We start from the raw sequence: 20,677 nt of genomic DNA, 5'->3' as shown, positions 1-20,677 counted from the left end.
AGAGATAATGTGAGGAAAAAACACCTCAAATGATTCATGGAGAGGAAGGGAGAAATGAAGATAGTTCCCTCATAAAAATAGGTAGCACAGGAAGGTATCAGATGAGGGATCAGAATAAAATGTAAAATATAAAAGCAAAGAGACTTTTCAAGAGCCAAGGTCGTAGATTCTTAATGATAAATGACAATGCATATATATATATATATATATATATATCCCTCTTTTGCCCTCTGTGAAGGGTTTATATGCTGAGGTATTAGATATGACAGTGACACTGGAAAGACTAATTATCTGCAGAGCGTCTAGCTCACCACAGGAGAGCGTCCGTAGCCTGCGGCAGCTGCTGCCGCTGCTGCAGCTGCAGCTCCGTTCATCTGGGGGGAGACTAAGTGGAGTCCGGCACCATAAGCCGCCGCCGCCCCGGCCAGGTCCCCGTTCACCCCTGGAGGCAGGCCGAAAGCCCCTGGAGGATACGCTCCCTGCACCGCCAGGGGGTTTCTCAGACCCAGTGCTGGAGGAAAAGACGAGAGAGTCAATTTTATTGTGATTTAGCGAAGTGAACAATTTATTGATTGAGGGAACGACATGTCAGTCGTTCAGAGGCGAATCCGCTCCACTTCTTATTAAGGTGACTCCCTCTGCAGGGCCTGTCACTGTGACAGCTGTGACTGACAGGCTGTGAACAAGCTGCCGCCTGTCATACAAAACGCAGGAAAACATGCCTAAAAACAGCACTAGACCACCACTGCCCCCTGCTGGACGTCATGCTTTCTTGCAGCGAGACTTTATGTGTAAATGTGTGCTCGCATAAACGTCCTCTACATCCTCTATCCGTGCATGTAACGGCATCTACGAGCCTGTACATATGCATGCATAATGGTGTGTGTGTGTGTGTGTGTGTGTGTGTGTGTGGGCTAACAGGTGATGTGAGGGGAAAAAAAGAGAAAGAGAGGAATAGATGGAGGCTCATTACGAAGCAGCTCACAGTCACAGTCCATCACCTCTCCTAATCTTTCCATATAAAATGTGAGGGGTGCTGAATATTTTTGCCCACAGCTGCTTATTAAGTCCAGATGGTGGTGGGTGGTGGGGAGCAGGCTGACACCCATACCAACTAGTGCTGCCCGATGCTGATAGAATCACTACATGTAACAAAGCAAGTACAGGCTAAAGAATCCTCGCTGCAGAGGCGGATTCATATTTTTTATTGATGCCGTGTGCAGTGAAAGTTTGTGTCCCTGAGGGGAGGGAGGGACACATTTGGTCTCACGAGTCTTTTCAGTGATTTAGACAAGCTTTACAGTTTCACTTCACATTAACTTCGGTCTTTCTGAAGTCTGCTCCCCTTTAACGATTAAGTACAGAAGACATGTTTTTCGGGGAACAAAAGCAAGCTCGTGGGGTGTTCTTACCGAGGGGATCGACACCAGGCTTGCCAGGGACAGGTCTGAACTGTGGAGGTCCGCTGGGTCCCGGGGTGTTGGACTCTTGAGACATGGGGGTCCCTGGCTTCATGCCTGGAGTACTGGACTTCTCCCTCTGGGAGAGCAGAGAAGAAAAAAAGGAAAGTGTAAGTAAATAAAGACGACGGAAAATAAATCGCTTTAAAATGACAAGTGGGCAGAATAGAGTGCGAGTTGAACACATGTGTTCATGTGACAGTAAGACAATAGAAATCATTCAAATATTTCCCTTTTTTAAGTCTTTGTGTGGTGAAATAAACAGAGATGCGTTGGTCTACCTGTGGGGGCTCTTTGCCACGAGATGGGGAGGCTGCGCTGCTTGAGGAGGCGAGGGAGGCGGGGCTGGCCTGCGGGGGGCCCTCCTTACGGGAGGGGGGCATCTTGTCCAGGCCGTTCTCCCTGGATGAGTAAGACTGCACACTGCGGGGGGACGACGGGTCCTGAATTTAAATTAAAAAAATAAAATAAAAAAGAAAATAAAAAAAAAAAACATATGAAACTTCATTACACAAGACAAAAATAATAAGTAGAAGTGAGTTATTCATTCATTCATTGTCGTTAACCTGCTGGTTTTATAGGATAGGTTCAGAGACAATAGTCAGGGGCCGATATGAATATTGAAATGGTTTTTACTTGCCCTTATCATTCCTGTTCAGTACAAAAACACTTCCCAATGTGCTTCAAAAATAAATCTGAAGTTAATATGGGGCTTCAGAAGTCTGACTAAAATCAAATCGAGTTATTTGGAAAAACAAAGAAATGATTTCATACTAAAAACACTAACGTAGGAAGATATCCACTTGATTTGTCTAACTCAGTCTGCCGAAGCCTCATAGAAGCTTTCTGTACACTTTTGCCCAGAACAAAGACTGCGGATTTTGTCCTCCATCACTTCCATTGGAAGCACATTAATGGTCCATATGCACAACAGGAGGAACGCTAACAGCGAGAAAAATCTGTTTCCGTGTTCATATGGGCAACCAACCTGAAAAACTGTGAACCTATCCATTAGCTGCTTGTGCCAACGATTGTTCTTCAATGAACATAAAAGGGAATCACTTCCTGGCACCAGATGAGTTTCCGAACGAGACCCACCCAACAATGTAAAAGCTTTCAGGAAGTGGGTATAGTCTCAGTTACTGTCATCTCATGAACACTTCATTTGGAAGTCAAAGATAACAGTTTAAAGAAAAAAGGTATTTTCGTTATTCTATACAAAGAAACAAACTTTACTTTCCATCATCTTACAACCTTCACTTAGTGTCACTCATTCATAAAACTGATGAAACCATAACTACAGAATTGTACATGAAAGCAGCAGAGAACATGAATTGCAGTTAAGTGTGCGTATGCATTTGTACTTTATGGTTGTATATGTTGTAAAACAAGGGCGGGCAGGCAGGCAGAGGTGGAGGGGGACGGGGACGGGGGGGTTATTGTCGTCATTATCATTATTCAGATGGTCCTGCTGGGTGTGTTTACATGATGTATGCAGATGAAAGCGGTGAAGTGAGGCCAATAGAGGCCGCCGGCCGCCTACTAACCTCATCCACCACCAAATTATCATCACTCTTATCCGCATCGCTGCCCTGAGAGAGAAGAGAGAGGAAGTGAGATTAGATATTCCTGCTCCGCTGTCTGATGTATGTAGATCACATGCAGAAAAATACAGCACACAAAGGCATACGCAAACGGCGGTGTGTATGTGTGTGTGTTTGTGTGTGTAATGCATTTGAAAATGAAATATTTTGTCTCAAGAGTTTTGATTTGTTAAACTGCAGATAGAGGAAAATGTAATATCTCATCTGAACACTTTATTGCCTCAGACGGTTGGACAGTGCAAAATGTAATTAATTAATTCTAGATGTGTAACTTTGAAAGGTGAAATCCACTGAGGCACTTCTGTTTTTTTAATACTTCATACCGATAATAGAATAACTACACGAGATTCATTTATCGCACAATAAAATAATCCCACACAGACCTTAACGTTTCTGCTTTCCCACAAAAAACACCAATAAAATATATATATACAGTGATGACAGCACAGTAGTGAGTGTGTGAATATTTCAATTACTGTCTAAAAAGAGAGAGCAGGCCTCCTAAGTCCACAGTACAGACACCACTGGTGTTATCTGGTGAGGACTGGCAACGTTGGGTGAAACTTTCCTCCAGTTATTTAAACATTTAACAGTTTTATGAAAGTGCCTCACATAGTCGGTCATGAACTCCTTCTCATCAGCTTTCCTCTTCTTGCCATTACTGAGGTAGTCTGCTGGGCGACCCTTATCCCCATTGGACAGAGAGCTCTGCAGAGGGAGAGAGAGGGGGGGGAGGAGGGGAAGAAAAAAAGAGAGCAAGACAGTGAGGCAAAGAGAAAGGGGGGCAAGGGGGCAAAAAGAGGAGAAGGAAGGACGGAAGGAAGGAGTGGGGGAAAAAAAGGAGTGAGGGCAGGGAGGGAGGAAGAGGGAGATAATGAGGTGAGAGGGACTGCATAAATCATGTCGGGCTCATAGGCTGCAGAGATGAATGTGAAGGCATATCAGCCCACATCGATCGGCCAGGCTCACTGTAGGAGTGAGAGGAAGAAAGGGAATGCTTAAACTTTTTTTTTTAAGGCAGCAGAAAAGGCTGTGGAGCCGTCTGAGAGCATTTTGGCACTCGTGCACAGTTTCCTAAACTAGTTTTGTCACAACTCTATAAGGTGATAAAGTGCTAACTATAGTGAAAATACAGCATGCAAAAGAATTTAAATGTGTCAACAGACAAGAGCACCGTAACATTTATGGAATAAATACATGCATGATGAAAAAATGATCTACTTGGGTTAAATGGAGTTCTTCTTATGGATGATTCCTATTTTATATATAATAAATAGCACTTTAGGTAGTTCCTAAAAATGTTTTTGAAATTATAAAGCATAACTATTATTTTGCCTAGTTGACACGTTTCCTTTTCTTGACTGAATGTTAAATACAATATTACGCTCCTATAACATTAGGCTTAACAAAAGAATATGTATAATATCCATATTTCTAACTTCTTATTTGGACTTTTCTATAGTTTTTATATCCTTTGAATACAAACTTTTTGTGATGAGGATACCCATGTAAAACACTGAATTTGCCAGAAATTGCTTAACAAACGGGTGGACGAGTGCGAGTGTATTTGATGTAAGTGATTGCGTAGTCATTTGTACTCACTGGTCCCGCTTCACGGTCTGTTCATTCCAAGCAAAAGCGCCAAACGCATCCAGGTACCAGGCCAGTGGACAGCAAATGCAGACAGGGACACAAACACACAATTGCAACATTATCACTTTCCACTTTACGTCACTCTACAGCTGATGACTCAGTGGGAAAAAATCCTGGAGGAGTGTTATTATCAGCAACACTCTTGCGCCCTGCCAACAATCCAAAGCAAAGCCAATCATCAAGATCCATCAAGCCAAGCTTCGGTGTTTACTCTACCCCCACCTTTGAGACGCTTTCATTCCTAAGAACGCAATCCAACTCTAGTCCCAGCCCTAAACTCATCTAGAGTTTTACACTATGTGCAAAAAAAGTGAGCATGCATCAATTTAAAGTGTACCTCTGTGGTGCTCTGCAGCTGCAGCGGCTGCAGCCGCTGCCTCGAGGTGAGCTCTCTCATCCTTAGCAGCCAACTGGGCCCCCAGAGCCCCGGACAAGGCCAGCAGGCCGGACCCTCCGCCGAGCGCCAGGCCGGGGTGGGACAGTCCCGATGGGTGTGGGAAACCCTGGGCATGCTGGGAGAGGTGCTGGGCCTGAAGCTGCTGCTGCAGAGAGGAAGAATAGAAGAAGAAACGCGAAGAGAGAGGGGACAGAAGAAAGAGAGATTTGTGTAACTTACAGGCAATGGAAGAAGTGGTTCAACGGGAAGTGATCAAGAGTGGAAGAAGAAAAGAGAGGGAACTAAGTGCTGCGATGTGTACGGGGGGACAAATGCTGAGGTCAAGGTAGTGGCTCTTTATCAGGGCAAGCCCTGTAGCCTAATCAGCGTGATGGGAAATAAGATGAAAAAATAACTAAAACTGAAATATTATTTAACGGCAGTTTTAATTCTTTATCAATAATATTTGCATATGATTATCATGAACATCATTTGGGACCCGTCATTGATGTTGCTGTTCAGGTAGCTGCTAAGGCCACCTGAGTAAAAAACTAAAATATATATATAATGGTCATCCATCGTTATGAAATCAATCTGTATAATTTAGAGTGGGCAAATGGATGTTTGCCTCAATAAAAGTAAAAGAAGGAAAAATAAATAAATGGGAGGATATGGTACACACGCTATGAGGCAGAGGGGGGAGCCCACGTACCCCTATCGAAGCATTTAGCTCCCCCATGGTCACCTGTTTGGCGCGCTCCATGGCCTGGACCACCTGTTGTTGGTGCTGTGGAACAAACCAAGAGGTCATTTAGGACAGGTGGATTCAGAATGAAATACTGCTACTCAAAATTCAGATGTCTTTTTTCTCAGTAAACTGAATCAATATTAATGAGTCAAGTGTGAAAAAGTAGGGGGGAAAAAGACTCGCACAAACAGCATTTTTGAAATACAGATGTTTTTCTCTCCCTCTGTGAATCATGTGAGCGCATGCAACCATTTGGCGATCGAGGAATGTGCTTTGAAGGTTTGTCCTTCTGCAGCTCTGTATGTGTGAGTTATTAGTTATTGTGTGCACGCATGTGCACGCCGTCTGCGTGGGCTGCTGACAGACAGGAGAGAGACACAGGGCTGAATGCAGTACAGTGTGTGTGTGTGTCCCACCTCCTGTGACAGGAATGGGATGAGCTGAGCACAGATCACGTTCAACCGCTTGGCAATCTCCGTCTGAAAAGGGGGAAAAAAAAAATAGATACTGTTGCTTTGATGAACACACACACACACACACACACACACACACACACACACACACACACACACACACACACACACACACACACACACACACACACACACACACACACACACACACACACACACACACACACACACACACACACACACACACACACACACACACACACACACACACACACACACACACACACACTTCTCCCAGGGCCAGTGTGGTAAATATTTCAGCTGCTTACATTTGGTCCATGCAAATGGAAACTCTGCCAGGGAGATTGGCTAAAATATTCATGGACAGCATCTGCTGCGGCCTCAGCCAGCCCACACAGTGTGTGTGTGTGTGTGAAGGAGAAAAGATGCAAAATTCACCATCTTTTCTCATTGTGTGTGTGCGTTTCTTGTGTGTGTGCACGTGTTTCTCATGTGCCCTTGCATGTCTGTTTGTCTGTCTGTGTGTCTGCATTTTGCATGCTTGAGTGTGTGTGTTTCCTGCTGGGGGTCAGTGATTCTTGCTGTGGGTGTGTGTCTGTCTCGATCTGCTCTGCCACACAGCCCACAGCAAACTCTTCCTCCCTCCCTCCCTCCCTCCCCTTCCTCATCTCTCTTTCCATCACTCTCTACTCCTTTCCATCTTTCTTTCCATCACACTCCATTTGTTGACGTTTCCATCCATCCCTCGTTACATTTCTCCCTTCCCAGTATTAGTGCAGTAATCAGAGTTACAAACGCTGTGATGTCCAACACGCACACACACGTTTAGCGGCAGGCCGTTAGGGCTCGTAATGATATGCATGCAGATATCATGACAACATCATTATGGCCGCAGGCGGTTTTTCTTGTTGACAGCTAGACTCTGCATGACTGTGTGTGTGTGTGTGTGTGTGTACTAGCACATGTGAGAATTTGTGTGTGTGCACACACACACACACACACACACACACACACACACACACACACACACACACACACACACACACACACACACACACACACACACACACACACACACACACACACACACACACACACACACACACACACACACACACACACACACACACACACACACTCTCTCTCTCTCCCCCCCCCCCCCACACACACACACTCTCCCCATCTCATTCTCTCTCTTAAGTGATTTATTGATGCCGGACTGAACTTCCACCCCCTCCTTTTTCTCCCTCTCTCATGCTCTCTTTCTCTTATTCCTCTTGCTTGCACACATCTCTCTCTCCCTCCCTCCACTCTCCATTTTTCAGCCAACCAGCGTGCCCCCCCCTTCTCCCCTCCCCCATTCCCTCCATCCTCTGAATCCATCACCCCCCACCCCAAGGGAGACACAATGATTTCTTGTTAGAGAACTCCAACTACTAAATGACATCTTCAGGAGAGAGAGAGGGAGGGAGGGAGAGAGAGAGGGGGGGGGGGGGGGGGGGTCGAGAGAGAGAGAGAACATGAGCAATCGAGAGAATGAGGATAAAGAGGGGAGGACAAAATGGGAGAGGGGAAATGAAAAGAGGAGGCGGAGGAAGAAGAGGAGGAGGAAAAGGGCAGATTGGGTTGAGGAAATGACAGCCAAGGAACGAAGGATGTGGGAGGGAGAGGAGAAATAGATAGAGAAAGAAGAAACAGAAGGAAGGCCGGGGAGGAAAATCGAGATTGGGGGGTGGGGTGAGGGGATGGAGTGGCGCTTTTGACAAAAGCAAAGCGATTGAGATGGTGAAATGAACGGAGTGAGAGAGAGAAAGAGAGAGAGAAAAAAAAGAAAGTAGACGGTAGGAAGGCAGTGACCTGATTTAAAGCGAAATTCAGCATGGACTGTATGTCTGTGATGAGACAGAGGTGGAGGGAGGGTGTGTGCAAAAAATAAAATAAAGGAGAGCGATAAAGAGAGAAAGAGAAATCAATGGGAAGGAAGGGGGACAGAGACAGGGATGGTGAAGAAATGGAGATTAAGAGAGAGGAGCATTTAAAAAAGACAAAGTAAGACAGCGATTGAAGGAAAAGGAGAAAAGAGGGATAGAGGATGAAGTAGCAGGGCAGGAGTGGTGAGGGATGGATGGATGGATGGATGGATGGATGGATGGATGAGGCAGTAACAGACAGGGATTTATGACGGGTGAGAGGGGAGGCTGTTTTTGAGGCTCGGGGAAGGGCAGAGTATTCTCGTCTGTCTGTCTGTCTGAGGTGGAGAAATGAATTCTGTTGGTGGATCCTATTAACGCCTCCACAGCATAACGGCGCTATATAGGTCCATCAGTGAGAGGATTGACATTACAGTGGTAGAGAGACCCAGAGATAAAAAAGCACAGAAAGAGAGAGAGACAGGCAGACTTTATGAAAAATATCAGTTACTTAGAGTAGAGTTGATTGGGAGCAAAATAATGGAGGCAGAGGCAGTGATACAAATCCTAGAGAATAATGCAAAGCTTTCGGAGAACGAGGGCAGGAGGGAGAACAGAAATGTGGTCAGAGACGTACAGAGAGAGAGAGACCCGGAGATCACTCACCTGTTTGTGCATTTCAATGTTAAGGCCGTAGGACATCTCATAATACTGAAACAAAGGAGAACATCAGTTAACATACATGATCATAAAGAATACGAGTTGACTGATATGCACTAACTTTTATGTGTGGAGTTCATAGAAAGAGTTTTCTTTTTTATTATATAATGAATATTTCCCATGTGGATATAGGACTGAAGGAGGAATGCAGACTTTATGGGAATAAAAACAAAGCAAGGCAATGCATTATTAAACCAAACTCAATACATACTGTACATTAAACACAAGTTATGACAGCGTCTGGAAAAGTCTTCTAAATAAAATGAAAATCTTAAAAGTCAAAATCACTACACCACCCGACGACTCCCAAAAATGACAGGTTTACGGCACATTATTTTTCATCTGGATGCATATTTGTATCACAGCAGCTAAAACAGATGCAGTTTTTATTTATTTGTTATGTTGTCCACAAAGATGAAATACAAAAGTGATACAAATAATAATAACAGAACACAGAAAAGATCTGGTGATATTTTATATTTTTCTTATCAACAACAAATCCCACGGAAAGCCTCAAAACAACAATGAATTAATCCTACAGTCAATCCCACACACACGCACAGACATGTTGGCGTAAACACTCACTGGCACACAAAAGATGTGTTAATCCATGGCTGAAAGTAGTCCCCGACAAATACACAATTTACTCCTATTTGATTAAAGTTTTCCAAAAAAAACTGCAGTAACCAGCTGTTTTAAGAAATTATTTTGTCTTTTTTAGAAACGGAACTACGTTTGTGACCTGCTTTTAAAACGCAGACGTCTTCAGAGTACCGAAATAACTAAAATGACAATGACGATCGCAAATGAGCAGCTGTCAGCCATGCTATAAACGCCATTTAAAAGAGTCGGGGACGATGACGAGTTACCCGGCTCAAAACATCTCATTTCCACCTTATCTTATGTGTGATGTTATACTTAGACAAATTGGCAATTCAGTCGGTGTTGTTATACAGATAAATTCAACAGTACGAGCCCAGAACCCCCACAAAATCTTTTCTCGGCTCCCAGCTTCAGACGATGCCAGCCCTCGCACGTGCACTCTGAAGTGCACATATGTCCCTAACAGCACAATGCCACTAATTTCACCTCGACTCTGCTGAAAGTCAATGGCACTTAAATGACCCTGAGGCACGTTACGGAAGCCAGAAATCCGAAGCGAGGCAGGGAAATTGTCGGCGGGCAGAGGAAGGCGACAGAATAATGCAATAATCACGTCTAATGTGAGCTATTTGACCCTGGCTTTCACCCAAAAGTACAAGGAGCAGCGAGGAGCGCAGGAGGAGAGGAATGCCTTCAGAGATGGACGAAAGAGGAGAGCTTTTTAAAGTCAGATGCCTCTAAAGTGACAGGCTGACATTTGCTTTTCAGCGTGGCTGGTTGTGGAGAGGAGATTGGCAGCCAGGCAGCCAAAACAGGCTGGCAGGATGGGAGAGGAGATGGCAGGGGTCCTCTCTCTCCAGACATCTTTTCTGGCAGTTAGCACGCGCATGTGTTTGTGTGTGTGTGTGTGTGTGTGTGCGCGCAGGTGTGCATGTTTGTAGCAGAAGCATGCAACTGTGTAGACGTGTGTATCTATGTGCTTTGTGCGCCTATTTCCCCAGCGTGTGCGTGCGAGCATTCCTCTTTCTGTGTGTGCCACCATAAAAGACGCCTTTCCTGGCAGCTGCTTGGCAGTTGGTGTGCCAAGTTTCGCCTGTTGCTTAGCAACATCCAAACCCAAATCATCAGCCAGGAAAAGGAGACCTGGTCTTTGCTCGGTGCCAGCTACCCCCATCCCCCCCCCCCCCCCTCCATGATGAGATGCAAAAGCTTCAAACTTTAAAGGAATATCTAAAATGAGTGGGCAAATTAAGCAGCAGTGTCAGAGAACAAACCATGTGATCACACTTACCTCTAACAGAGAAGTGTGTGTGTGTGTGTGTGTGTGTGTGTGTGTGTGTGGGGAGGGGGGGTGACTGTGACAGCCAATGCCACAGCAGTGAGACAACTACATGTCTGCATAGCTCAGTGGGAAGAGTAAAGGGCTGCAACATCAATTCACACTATCAATTACTCAATTATTGTCTTCATTAACCAATAAATCCTCAAAGAACAGATCAGACATTGGATGCCACCTTTCAGAGCTAAGGAGTTTGATACTCTATGATGCGCTATAAACTCAATACCTTTCACCGTATATAGAAAGAGCCGTAGACAGATGTGGACACACATCAGCAGTGTAGCACAAGAGTACGTATCTCAGACAGAAAAACACTTGCAAAAACAAGCACAAGATGTCCTGCCCATGCAAGTCCTATAACATGTGTGTGTGTGGTCTTGCGTGTGGTTTTTGGTGGGTGTTGTTTGGCAGCTGTTAGCAGATGAAAGGGATTCAGCGGACTTGGCACAACACATGTTGTGGAGAGACATAGCCTCAGAGTGTGTGTGTGTGTGTGTGTGTGTGTGTGGCGTGTCTCACCATAACGTAGTGCCTCTGGATCTCCGTCTTCTCTGTGGCCAGTTTCTCACATTCCAGTTTCAAACTGCAACAGAGAGAAGAGGGGGGGGGGGTAATAAGGGTTTTTTTTCATTTGTATCATATCCCAAGTAAAAGTACACAATGCAATTAGCAACATGACAACAAATTACTCCCTACTCGTTCACTCTCTCCATCACCTCTCTCTCTCTCTCTCGCACTCAGTGTGTGTGTGTGTGTGTGTGTGTGTGTGTGTGTGGGGGGGGGGGGGGTGCTGACAGTCCATTATCACCTCAGAGCAGAGCAGAAATAGACGAAGTCACGCTTGGAGCCTGAAACTCAGCCAAGACTGCAGGCAGGCACATCCAAGGTCTCTCTCTCTCTCTCTCTCTCTCTCTCTCTCTCTGGACAATCCTCAATCTATCCCCGTGCCCTCCACTCATCCTCATTTTGTTCCCTCCCCAATTATCAGCCAGTCCTTCTGTCTTCTCTGTCTGTCCGACTGTGCCCCCTTCTTTCACCTTCGACTGCACAGTCTGCCAAGTTTCCCCGAAGTCAAAGCTTCAGCTTTAAGTGGGTCAAAAGTGCCAGTTCTGTCTGGATGTGTAATAAATCTGCCTTTTCTTCTGTATTAACAATCACTTCTCTCTTCTTCTGTTCAGGACATGACTCGTGTCTGTTGCTCAGTCTGTGCGGATGTCGGGCTACCACAGCGAGGCCTGTTGTGCAAGCCACAAACACACACACACACACACACATCTCTGAAGTGATAGCAGCATCTCTCCCATGTGTCCCATATTTCCATCTATCCTCTGTGTTTGCCAGTCTCTCCCCGCACCCAAACTAGTCTCTGGTGTCCTCTAAAACTGGATAACACCAATGGCTGGATTTGCAATCATACACAAACACACACACTTCCATTTCTAAATGTGTTTGTATATCAGGTCCAAGCACACAAACACCTCCCTTGTTACTCTGCAACTCTCTCTCCATCTCTCACCCCATCTCCCCCTCCCCACAGAGGTGGTATATGTTGGGCCCCCGGCAGTTTACGCCAACTTGTTTGCAAGCAGCAGATAGATGGATGGGGGGGGGGGGGGGGGGGGGGGGGGGGGGTGGCGGAGGAAAATTAGAATATGATTAATACGCAACATTACCCCCAGCCGCAACAGGTAATAACGGCCCCATCCGCTCCCCTTCTCCAGCGCTGCGTGCACACACACATAATTGACTCATTTATCATTGCCAGTCAGTTGAGGGGAAGAGGGACGAGGGAGGTGAGAGAGAAGTACGGCGAGGAGTGGGAGAGGGAGGTGGAGGGCGAGTGGGGTAGTGAAGATTAACCCCCCCACCCTATAGATTTTATTACAGTGGAATTGCCTCTCGGCAGAAGCCACTCACAGCTGGGCTGAAGACTAATGCGACTGTGTGTGTGTGTGTGTGTGTGTGTGCACGACTGCTAGTGTGTTCATTACGACAAACTTGGGATGAGCTTGGAGAAGCAGAGCTAGAGACACACTAGACGCACACAAATAACATATGAACAGTTATTGATCGGCACAGAGAGGAGTGAGATTGTTGTGGAATTCCTGCTGTGGTTCGGCCTGGACTTTTATTAATTCATATTAATCAGTTTATTGTTTTTGGTTGAGTTATCACTCAGAAAATGTAAAAAAAAGAAAAGTCAACATTTTCCAGAGCCCATGATGATGTATGTCTTCAAATTTAGTTATAAAATCTATAAAATCTTCACATTTGAGCAGGCGGCAACCTCCGGTTCTGCCGAGTGACGCCAATGCGAAGGGGTCTTAAAACTGGCAGTGTCTCTACGGACCAGCAGGGGGCGACTCCTCCGGTTGCAGAAAGAAGTCAGATTGTATGAAGATCTGTGAGAAAATGACCATTCTTCTTACCTCAGTAAACATGAGTTTATGGTCTCAATGGCTAGTTTCAAGTCTTCTTCAATACATTATGATGTTCATTACGTAAATTATTGTTCAGGTTAGAGTAAAATAGACCATAAAGTAGAGTATACTTTAGGGCGGGCTTACTGTGATTGACAGGTCACTGATACTACCAGAGACGTATACGGCGCCACTACGTCACTCCTCCGCATTTCAAATATGGCAACTTCTATTCATTGGTTGCCAAAAACACAACATGTCGACGGCTGTATTCCAAGATGGTGACGGCGAAATCGTCGAACTCGAGGCTTCAAAACGGCAGTCCACCAACCAATGGGTGACGTCACGATGACTACGGCAGCCTCTTATATACAGTCTACGCATTTGAGAAGCTGAAACCAGAAACGGTTGTCGTTCCATCTCTCTCCCCTCGTTTATGGGTGCATGCTCTCTTACCGAATCGAATTTGTTCTCGCTTTAAGGTGCTTGAAAATGACCGTTTGTGGTCCGAATGCCCCATTCACAAAAACACCACGGCTCATCACATTTTGTTTAGCAAATGAGCAGCAGACAGCCATGCTATCAAATGCTACTAAAGAGAATCCGGGAAAAAAGAAAACGTAAAATCTGTCCTCTGTTTTTTTGGCAAGGCGCTCTAGACTACAAGGTTGCATAGCACACACACACACACACACACACACACACACACACAATTATTGTGCTTACAGGAAAGACCCCAAGGTCGCACTCAGAAAGAAATAACCATTCCCCACAAAATGGACTTCAAGGAATGAAATTACTGTTTGTGTGTGTGTCATTATGTGACTCTGTGGGAGCATAAAAGAAGGGGGAAGAAAATGAGAGAGAGAGAGAAAGGAGGAGAGCGGTGAGCAGGAAGTGGGTGTTTCATGTCTAAATGATTGTCTTTAATAATTAGTCTTTGGCTCAGCCCCATTTACTAAGAGAGAGGGTTTGGAGGATGGAGAGAAATACACAGCAACACAGAGAAAAAACAAGAGTGAGTGAGTAAGAGAGAGAGAGAGAAAAGGAGATATTACTGTGCGCGTGTGTGTGTGTGTGTGTGTGTGTGTGTGTGTGCGTGTGCGTGTGCGTGCTCGCTTCCTCCAATCTTTCACTGGCGGTGACAGGAGATAAGATGATCAGCCGAATGCGCTACAAATCTGCAGCCTGCCAGCCTTCAGACAGCTCTGTCAGTGCTGCACTGCTACTGAACACACACACACACAGAAACACACACACACACACACACACACACACATACATACCACTCTAAGCATGGAAGCATGTGTGTGTGTGCGCGGGTACACACTCAACCAACATACTTACAGCATATACTGAAGGCATGTAGGCACACAGAACCAAAACGCACGTGTGAGCACACATACAGTTTGCACACCCACACAAACTAAATAAACACACCCACACACACACACACACACACACTCTCTCTACAGACAGTGAAGCATCTAATTAAGACCCTGTACTTTGTAGAAATGTGCAGACTGCATTTTTAGTCTCCATGTTTGAAACAGGCTACTGGGTATTGTAAAAATGTCAACTCCTTCCTTTCCAGTGTTTGTTTTTCTTAACAATACTTTTAATTTCACTATTCCCTCATTGGTTATTTGAAGGATTTTCTGTGTTCACATAACCATAATTCAAGAAGAGAGCATTGATCAGTGTGAGCAGGGCTGCAGAAACAGAATCATTAAATGAGTCGGTGCCAGTGGATAAAAAAAATAAGAATTTTCTTTTGAGGAAAAATTATCAGCTCTACAATTTAAGTTAAAATTAAAAAAATCGATAAGCTTTTGGGGACGAGGGGCTATATTTTTGGGGATCTGGTGCGGATATCCGGGCCAAGACTTCTTTTCCGTGCATTGCTCGTTGTTTACAGTCCGGTTAGTAACTTGAGATGCGAGATAGCAGCTGGAGTTGACAGAGTTATTTCACAGGTAGCCAGTTTACAAGCCAATTTTAAACCAATAAAAAGTTAGATTATCTTCAGACGTTAGCCGGTGGGTTCCAAGATTGCATTTGGGCTAATGCGTACCGCTCTCTTGCTCTCCACACCGTCTGCTTACCTGCATTCAACCAAAGCCTGCTCGAACGCGATTGGTCAATACTATTATCTATTCACCTGCTAATCTATTTTATTAGATTCATCTATTAGTATTGTGGTATATAAAATAGTGAAAGATATCCATCAAACATTCACAGAGCCCAAAGAGACATGTTTTTGTCTTACAGTCAACAAAACCAAAAGATATTCAACTAGAAAAAACTAAAAACAAAACAGCAAATCGTCATATTGTAGATGCTGAAATCATTACCAAAATTGTTATCAATTAATTTACAAATCTATTAATGTGGACCAATGTTTCAATGCTACATTTCACAAAAGCAAAATAAACATTATCTTTTTCAAAATAGAAACATTTCCAGGCAAAATCACTCAGCACTAAATCTTCTGATCCTCGTTAATCCTGAAATGCTGCTACCAAGTCTGGTGCCTCCATTAATTCAGAACTTTAACTTGTTCTGCAGTCTGGGGCCCGTTGATCGTCTTGGCAAACAAGCACCGTCGCTGACACAAGTGCTATACAAATACAGAACTACCAGCCAGTAAAGAGCACACACACACACACACACACACACACACACACACACTGGTGGGAGCCATGTAGCGACTGCACCAGTGCCGTGCCTTTACAGTGTCGGGAGCATTTAGCCCGCCAGCCTGCAGGTATGCGACTGTTCACTTTACATCACATTAACTATTGATGAACCAAACCTCTCTGCTCCACTGGAAAAACCTCCAGCTTCTCTCCCAGTCTCTACTCTATTCTCTCACACACACACACACACACACGGGACCCACCCAACACGCCTGTGTACTCTTTTATTATCTCTCAAGGGTGCGTATGAGAGCAAAAACACACACCTACACACACACACAAAACAAAGCTAGGATCTTGTCGCACAATAGCAGGCCAACCTCTGTTGCAAGTAAGCAACACACACACACATTTTAAAAAGGGAGCGGTTGTAGCACACAAACCAACCCACAAATAAAATGTGCACACGACTATAAACAAATAACCCCTCAGCACTCCCTAACGCAAATATAATTTCATAATTTGGTGAGTGACACACAGGCAGTTAAACACAGAGGTTTCCTGAATATTTTATGTAATTATATCCACACACACACACTCTCTCTCTCTCTCTGAAGATGTATTTTAATTCGGACGGACTCGACTCTCCCAGGCTTCATAGCCTCCTCAACTTTATTCAATGCAGATCTGACACTACTAAGCTCTGGTGAACAGGCAATTTATATTAGGAGTATAGATTTAATTTCATGTTGTCAATTTTAAACAAGACAATTAATTGGTTGTCCCAAAAAAACATCTGAATATAGTCAGAAATCGTCCTCACAGATTCCTTAAGTCTACAGTGAGTGTCTTGTTTTGTCCAAAACACAAGGAATCTTCGATTGATCATGATTGAAGTGATAGCTGCATTCAGTCATTCATTTGATACGAGACAGTGGAAACCAATGTGATATTTTTACTTGAAAAAACGAAAGATAATTCAAGCTCATCACTAGCTGGAAGCAGCCAACGTTTGACTGATAAATGACAAACTATCAACCATCATTTCGGCCAATGCCACCAGTCTATCTAAGCTTATTATTTTAGCAAAATGTAGCATGTGATGGGGTGACGGACAAATATTCTAAAGATGACACAAACACACTCAGAGTGTGTGGCACTTACTACAGCTGGGTAGTGTTTGGGCAGAGATGAGTAGAGGGGGCTCGTAAGTGATGAGTGGCAGCGTGTTAGCGGCAAGTGGAGAGCCTATCTTCCTCTACAGACCACACACACACACAAAGCAACCTGTATGTGTGTGTGTGTGTGTGTTTATAGAAAGAGAATTACAGTAATGAGAGCTGTGTCAGCAGATCCTCCCATCTCCCCTCAGTCTGCTGATTACAGCCTGTTTAGAGGTAACACGCGCGCACACACACACAGAGAGCAAAAATCTGAGTAGCTGACCCCCCAATGACCCTCTAATTAATGAACCCTTCTCTTTATTTAGCGTCCTTAGAAATCTCTCATCCCTTCATACCAACCACACACAGATGGCACCAAAACCAACAAGCAACACAAATTTAGAAACGTACCCTGCCCACCCACCCATCCTCCTCCCCACACACACACACACACACACACAGTTGCAGATCATCAGCGCTAATCCCTTCCCTCCATCTTTTTCCTGCCGTCTAATCCAACATCTATCAGAATCCAGCCACCTTCGCTGCAGACAAAACACACAACTAAGCCCTGCTATTTCTAGACAACTTCTATTTGTGTGTGTGTGTGTGTGTGTGTGTGTGTGTGTGTGTGTGTGGAGATAATTGGGGAGGCCCGTACATGTGGAAGTGTGTTAAGCACATGCATCAGATTTGGGAGTCTGCCTGAATGGGTCGGTGTGTCAGTGTCTTGGCTCCGTGGGCGGTTCAAGTCATGTTTTCCATGCAGTGTGTGAATAGTGTACAAGCGGGTCTGATTCCATGAAGGTGAAGCACGCAATCAGATCGAGAATCATTGGATCGGTGCTTCCAAACAAGGCCACCGCTAATCTGACTGACCACTGCCTCTTTTTTGAGGTTATGTAGGAAAGCAAACAGCTTCCTAAACCGAGGTAATACTTTCCGAACCTGTGAGGGTACGCTAGGGTTTGCGTCAGGCGGGACGTAAATTTCATTACCAGAGGCTGTAAGATGTAGTCTCTGTGTGGACATGCGCAAAACGGCAATTACCACGCAACAAGTGGTAGTTTAGCAATCTGGTGCGCATGTGTGGAACGCGTCCTCCAAGCGGACAGTATAAACAGAATTACTGCACATCAGTGGTTTCCACAGCTGCCTGTGTACGCGTCCCGGGAGTACGACAGACGCTTAAGAGTTACACCTTATCGAAAGGGTCAAGTGGGTTTACGGTGCTGCTTGTGATGTTAAAGGGTCGCTCCTTCTTTTACGACACAACGGTGGTTTTATGACCTGAAAGCAGCATCTGGCACAAGAGATGTCGACGTGCATGAATGGGTTCCTCGGGGATTTGATTCACACACACCAACACAAAAAGCTTAAGTAAAAGCTAGGTAAAGTAATATATTCATTTGCATCCATATCTCAGCTCCGAGCACTGAAATGCATTTAAAACTACATCAGCACAGGACTGGGCAATAGACAGCTGCAGTGATGACGTATTTTTGTAGGTCAACCCCCGAAGTTAGTATCGCACTGATTCCCTCGACAAAAAAAACCAATGGCATTTTAGATTGTTGCAGAAAACAAGCTCTGTGGCAAACACAGGTTTATGATACAATATAAGTTATGATAAAAAAATTCCCATCAACAGCTTCATTCACAATCGGTTCCAATAACAATACTATTGGTTACAATGTATTAACCTGCTGTGATTTGTGTCAGAACAGCCTGCAGGCCTTGGAGAAGCTTGGAGGAAGGTTTGATCAAAGCTCTGCTGGAAACCTGAACCCGGCCTGCTAAAACAGCACGCCGTGCTATCGGAGCTGGAAGATGCCGATGGAATCGCAAGACAGCTCTTGCTCCCAATCGTGTTCTTAATCTCATCACTCATTTATTGTTTATCCTGCTTCTCGGTACCGGGGCTTGGCAAGAGAGGGCGAGGTGTTTTGTAACACGAGGTGTAACGTTGAACGGCTGCCAGTAGAGCAGATCACACCCAGGCGCACCTTAATATTACTGTAGGCCCTGAGGCTATGGAGGTTTTGGGGGCCCTTCCCTCCTTCACAAATTGCAAAACAGCATTAATTCAGAACTCCGTCACCAATGCGTCAACAATAAGTCAGGACAAGGTTACCAGCCAAGTAGACCTGTGCGAACGGCAGATTAGTATTTTTAATTAAAAACCTGCAAACATCACAAGCAAAGAATCAGTATAAAATTGCCTTTTGTCTTACCTTCAGAAGTGTTTTCTCCTGGTAAGCGTAAGTAAGTGGGTCACAATCGTACCTTTTTTCAGTGTAAGTTTGTCATTATGGACCAATAGATATGTGAGGTAGTAGAATACAATGTCGTTGTTGTAGTCTTGCTTGTTTGACGTGTGGTGCTGTCCATAGTGCCGCTCATGCAACTGTCACTTTGTTTTGCACCAATGACTGACTTAAACCTTAACATTCATACACAATCAGGTTTTATAGTGGGGTGGGACGACAGGACTTTAGCATACTTTGCCATTCTTGTAAATAACAGGCGGCACTATCAGTTCACATTTAATTCATGTGAACTTTACCAAATTTTAAGTGTCATCATTAAAATACACATCAACTAAACACACAATTTGATGGTAATATTTAACTATTCAAAATAAATCTGTTGAATTAAAAACATTACTTGCAAGGGCCCGCCCATAAAAACGAAATGTCCGACCAATGACTTTGCTCTGGATGGGACTGAAACCTCTGGGACTTCCCCGACCCAATGTTGTTCATGGCGGCGGCGGTGCAAATACATAATATAAAAACATGTTATATATACTTTTTTTCTTATTTTAATTTTATTTTCTTAAGCTTGTGTCTTGTGAGGCCCCTGGTACTCAGGCCTTGTTATGTCTATGCATTAAGGCGCTATGGATCACACCGTCTCAACCAACACATTCAGGAGTGACTCATGTTCACTGAAAGGCTCCGTTTGTCTCGGTCAGTGCTGCTCTAAAGGTGGTTCACAGGCGCTCTGCAAATACTTTTTCCCCCCCGTTTTTTTCAAAAACTGGTCGCAGGGTGATAACCTTGGACCGTCCTCCGATTCGCTGAGTACACAAGACTTTCTCCCTCACAGACAAAAATTCAATGTACATCAAGATGACCAAACGGATATCCAAAAGGATCCCAAGATAAAGATGTGGTCAGCATCACACCTCTAGTGTTGTGCTGCTAGAGTGCAGGTATGTGGGAGCTAATCTGACAGCTGTTCGTGTGTTAAGGAGAAAACTTTTTTAAAAAAAACGCCCACACACCGTCATCTCCTTCACAATTCTGTTAACATAAATGGGCATGACAACGATGGTCTTCCTCAGATCATTTTGGTTAAAATCATTTCTAGTCAAAATGTTTTCATATAAAGTAGAAGAATAGGGACTGGATTGCAGAGTGCAAGTAATTTGTTGCCTTTAGGACTAGAGAATAAAACTGCTCTAAATTAACTCAAATGGAATGTTCAATGAAGTGCGTAGAGTGGTGAACCGGTGAAATCAAGAATTTCAACCAACAGGACAAACGTATTAGAAGTGAGCCAACATGATAAAGGAAATACTAATGTACTGCAAAAATACTTTT

The 20,677-nt window shown here is 44.4% G+C and overlaps 1 protein-coding gene across 5 annotated transcripts in view; it reads right to left on the bottom strand.

The window, feature by feature from the left end:
• Positions 1–20,677, bottom strand: part of tle2a (TLE family member 2, transcriptional corepressor a) — a 37,500-nt gene that overhangs the window by 4,450 nt on the left and 12,373 nt on the right. For 2 of the 5 annotated variants that reach the window (XM_076087828.1, XM_076087829.1), the window contains exons 3-13: positions 11,367–11,430; positions 8,852–8,896; positions 6,258–6,320; positions 5,776–5,880; positions 5,055–5,259; positions 4,667–4,683; positions 3,677–3,772; positions 3,008–3,052; positions 1,742–1,903; positions 1,413–1,539; positions 312–511 (exon numbers count right to left, since the gene is read on the bottom strand). In XM_076087828.1, coding sequence (XP_075943943.1) covers positions 312–511; positions 1,413–1,539; positions 1,742–1,903; positions 3,008–3,052; positions 3,677–3,772; positions 4,667–4,683; positions 5,055–5,259; positions 5,776–5,880; positions 6,258–6,320; positions 8,852–8,896; positions 11,367–11,430 — 1,129 coding nt within the window. The remainder of the gene's footprint in view (positions 1–311; positions 512–1,412; positions 1,540–1,741; positions 1,904–3,007; positions 3,053–3,676; positions 3,773–4,666; positions 4,684–5,054; positions 5,260–5,775; positions 5,881–6,257; positions 6,321–8,851; positions 8,897–11,366; positions 11,431–20,677) is intronic. The other 3 variants (XM_076087830.1, XM_076087831.1, XM_076087832.1) reach the window with 3 other exon arrangements.

Source organism: Anarhichas minor, unplaced genomic scaffold (assembly GCF_050575085.1).
Source record: "Anarhichas minor isolate MPS153535 unplaced genomic scaffold, ASM5057508v1 ptg000010l, whole genome shotgun sequence".
NCBI lineage: Eukaryota > Metazoa > Chordata > Actinopteri > Perciformes > Anarhichadidae > Anarhichas > Anarhichas minor.
Note: the sequence above shows the minus strand (reverse complement) of the source record. Positions and strands in the feature narration are given on the sequence as shown.